Source organism: Lipotes vexillifer, unplaced genomic scaffold (genome assembly GCF_000442215.2).
Source record: "Lipotes vexillifer unplaced genomic scaffold, Lipotes_vexillifer_v1.1 C27304435, whole genome shotgun sequence".
Classification (NCBI taxonomy): domain Eukaryota; kingdom Metazoa; phylum Chordata; class Mammalia; order Artiodactyla; family Lipotidae; genus Lipotes; species Lipotes vexillifer.
In genome coordinates this window covers 1-4,188 of record NW_006792544.1, presented here as the reverse complement: position 1 = coordinate 4,188, position 4,188 = coordinate 1, and the positions used below count along the sequence as shown (strand labels likewise).

The following is a 4,188-nucleotide window of genomic DNA, read 5'->3' as shown; positions in this document are numbered from 1 at the left end:
TATATTCAGGAAAAATCCAAAGGCATATACTTTTCAGCCCATCTGTGGGCCTCATATGGCTGGTGGGCCCCCAGTTTGTAATCTCTGCTCCTTATTAGGGAGCCCCTGATTCTGCTTCTGCTTTCTGCTCTAAGCACCTCAGTCTTTTGCACACAACTGTAGTCCTTTGCCCCTCATCCCCTACCCTGACCCTCTCCCTGGATGGAGTACCCTTTGTTCTGAGTGTCTACATCCGTCCTTGGCTTTTAGGGCCCACCTCATGCCTTAATTTCTTCAAGGAATCTTCCTTGGTGACTTATGATGATGACATTTATTTTCCGATTCCACAGCCCCACAAAGGCCTGGGTGTGAGTTCTGGCTCTGCTGCTTCTTAGCAGTGTGACCTTGGTTAATTCACTTTACCTCTCTGAGCCTCAGTCTCCTCATCTGTAAAATGGTGATAGTAATGATAAAGATAATAATACTACTTGACCTTTCTATTTTATAGACTTGTCCCTGAACAAGTGCTATGCAAATCGTAAAGCACAATGTGAATAAAATAGATTATTATGTTCTTTACCTGTACTGTGGGTTTGGCATCACATTATAATATTATATGGCAGTGTTTTGTTTTCTGAATATCTTCTCTGGTAATTCTATTTAGCAGTTTTGTGCAAGTTTGCTTCCATCTGGCAAGTTTCTTAAGGGTTATGGCCATGTCTTATTTCTGAACCATTGTTGCCCCCTTGGTCACCCCCCATCAACCCCAAGCCTGGTGCTGGCCCAAAACAGCTGATTGAATTGACTTGCCTGGGCTCAGCTTATGCAGAGAATGACTGAGAGCAAAGAATCCCAGTGATTCTTTGGTAGGTTATGGGAAGAAGAAAAGACAGGAAAACAAGAATTTGAAGATAAGGAATCTGAAGCTCAGACAGTTGAATAATTTCCCCAAGTTCACAGAGCTGGTAGGTGGTGCAGCCAGGCCTCAAACCGACACTAAAGTCCTCTTGGCTCCATCGACACAGAAGTAAATACTATGCAGTTATCTCATTCTGAGCTTCAAGCCCTTGGCAGCCCAGAGAGGAGCCATTACCTTCACGTTCCATTTGGGGACTGGGTTCTCGTAGTTGTCATAGCAACAGTCCTGTTTCAGGCACTGGCAGGCCCTCTGAGCGACTATGTCCCATCTGTAGCCTTTTGCCACATTGTGGGTGGGGTCAGCTGGATCCAGGATGATAGGCCTGCAACACAGAGAGAAGGCGCCCAGGTTCTTTCTGGTTTGGAGGCCCGCAAGCCAGAAAGAAACCTTCTTGGCAATCATCTGAGCATCTGCTATGTCCAGAGCCCAGGACTGTCAGTCTAGGAGGGCCCAAAAACATTGCCGGAGAGTAACAGAATGGAGAGGATTCTGTTTCCAAGAATTCCTCTTGTGCAGAGTACTTTAGGTGTTTGCAAGGAATTTTTGAGGTGTACGGAGGGTGGGAGCTCCAAAGGCATGCTGGAACAGTAACAGCGGCCCACTCAGGCAGGTGGGCCTCAAGTTCAGAGCCTTCATTTTGCTGAACAGGCTACATAAGTGAGTTCAAGGCTAGAGCTGCTGAATTGCTTTGGATGACAGTAACACCACCACCACTATTTACTGATGTTTATTGAGGCATGGGCTCAAACCCTATGTGAATTAACCTATTTTAATCCCTACAGCAATTCTATAAGGTAGGGCCTATGATGACGATGATTGTGATGATGATTTTCCCCCATTTTACAGATGAGGAAACCGAGGCACAGATCTCCCTAGGTTATCCCTAGGGATTCTTACCCATCTCCTCTGCCTCAACAGAGGAGAGGTTGGGCTGTCTCCAAGCATCTCTCCTCTAGGTAAATGTTGAATAAATACTTTAAAGAATATTGGCTTGAAGGGGGTCTAATAGCCTATTTGGGTTGCTTGGGGTGACCACATGTGCTGGATGGCAAGCCCATGATCAAGACCTGGCCCTTGTACTCCAGGAGCTTTTGACTTAGGTGGGAGCTGAGATTTTATCTAAGTGACACAATGTGATAGCAGGCTACTGACATGAACTAGACACCTTAGGCTCCATGCTCTCAACTCCTAACATCCCTGACTCCCTGAATGGTCCTGCCTCATTTAGAGTAATAACACGCTGACCTATGGGGTGGGGTCACCTGACCCAAAGTGACCCACCAGGTGACCTGATATGCAGGCCCTGTGCCCAGTGATCAGACTTATTCCCTCTGGAGTTTGGACCAGGAATGATGTATGTTCCTCATCAACTAGGAGTAAGAGGGGAGCTGAACAGGTGTGGAGAGAGAAGCAGTGAGAGGAAAGGGAGCACGTGGGCAATAAGAGTGAGCAACAGAGAGAGGGGGAGTCTATAGATTTGCCTCAGGTCCCAGTGGTTTTACAAGGTGAATTTTCTGGGCATCCTTACAATAAATCCTCTTTTCATTAGAAGGCCAGGTTTTTCTCCATTGTAAAAAAAGACCCGACACTCACATAAGGGAATAATAAACAATCTTGCGATATTGCTTGCATTGACCTAAAACTTCTAATGTAAAGAGATGTCCCAGGCTGGGTTCCCCCAGAAGCAGATCCTAAGATCAGGATTTGAGTGCAAGTCACTTATTTGGAAGGAGATACCAGGAAGCACCAATAAGAGAGTGGGAAAATGAGACAGAGAAGGGAAGGATGCCAGTAAAGGGTATGAGTCAAGGTGATTACCACTGTGAGCAAGTGGGGGTTAGTCCCCCAGGGTGGACTCTGGGAAGTAGTGGAGAACATGTGTCCCAAAGAGAGTCCCTCCATCTGAGATGGGAGGGAGCTGGGGTATTTATACACCAACTTCCACCAGTCACTTGGGGAAGCTGAAAACCCACAGGCAAAGGGACGCAGGTGCTGACAGCTGGAGGTTGAACCAGCCTTCCTGGAAACGGTAAAGGCCCAGGGGATACGAATGGGTACAGGCAGCATGTGCTACAACATTTATCTGGCATCTGTCATAGGCTAGATACTGTAGGCCCTTTACAAATATTTTGTCTGACTCTCCCAACAGTCCTGCATGTTTGGTGCCAATTACTCCTGTTTTATAGATGAGGAATAGAGATGAGAAAATTGTGGAGCTGGGCTTACACTTGGGTCTCCCTGGTTCTTTCCAGTCTCCCGTGCTGTCACTAAAAAGCTAAGGTAGCTTAGCTTTTCTGAAATGTTTTCCTGAAATGGTCTTCTGAGAGCAAGAGGGCTAAGGTAGGGTGGGTTGGTGGCTTGAGGAACAAGGAAAAGGCTTATAGCCCCTAAGGTCCTTGCAATTTTGAAAGGCAGTCGACTTGAGATGTCAAGTGTGTCAGGGTGAGATAAAGCCCACCCAGAAAACTCGATACCACCTTTCCCTTAATTCTCTTTCTTTTCTCTTTGAGATGTGGTTGGCATGCAGTGATCTAGTACCTCTCTTTTTTGAGCTGTTTTCTGACAAAGTCCTCAATGATCGGGTTCTGGAACGTGTAGTAGTCGGTCCAGTAGATGCAGAGTAACTGATACTGCTGAAGCAGTCTCATCACGGTGGCCAGGCCGCTGTCCAACCTGAAACATGCCTCCTCCTGAGTACCCACTTCCCAGGCGTAGATGGTCAGTAGCTCAAGGGCATAGAGAGGGGGTAGCTCTGCCCTAAGGCACCAGGATTTCACGCACTGTTGAAATACATGGGAAGAGAGAGCGAGACCCCAAGATTCCTTATAAGAATGACGTTGAACCAAAAACTACAAAAATCCAAGTTGTGGTCCCAGCTCTGCTACCTAATGGCTCCGTAGTCTTGGCCAAGTCACTTTCCCTCTCTGGCCCTAAATGGGTTTCTCCATTTTAGAATTAAGCAGCTAGGTTACTCCAGTTGGTTTCAAACTGTGCTTGACATAACTCCCGGAAATGGAGTGATAAAGGGGTGTCCCAAGGAGTGAGCAGGTTGGGCTCTGTCATCAGCACCCCAGCCTAAGCAGGTCCATTTTAATCTATTTAGGCTTCTGAAAGATTTCTTTTTTTTTTTTTTGCAGTACGCGGGCCTCTCATTGTTGTGGCCTCTCCCGCTGCGGAACACAGGCCCCGGACGCGCAGGCTCAGCGGCCATGGCCCACAGGCCCAGTCGCTCCGCAGCACGTGGGATCCTCCCAGACCGGGGCACGAACCCGCATCCCCTGCATCGGCAG

The 4,188-nt window shown here is 47.5% G+C and overlaps 1 protein-coding gene across 1 annotated transcript; it reads right to left on the bottom strand.

Moving 5' to 3' along the window:
* Positions 1-1,072: 1,072 nt before the first annotated feature.
* On the bottom strand, positions 1,073-3,678 carry LOC103089205 (2'-5'-oligoadenylate synthase-like protein 1; the record flags this gene model as incomplete). The annotated part of the gene is made up of 2 exons (XM_007465741.1): positions 1,073-1,220; positions 3,437-3,678. Coding segments are annotated over 2 exons (390 nt in total), but the record flags the coding sequence as incomplete, so codon positions are not given.
* Between the last annotated feature and the right edge of the window lie 510 nt (positions 3,679-4,188).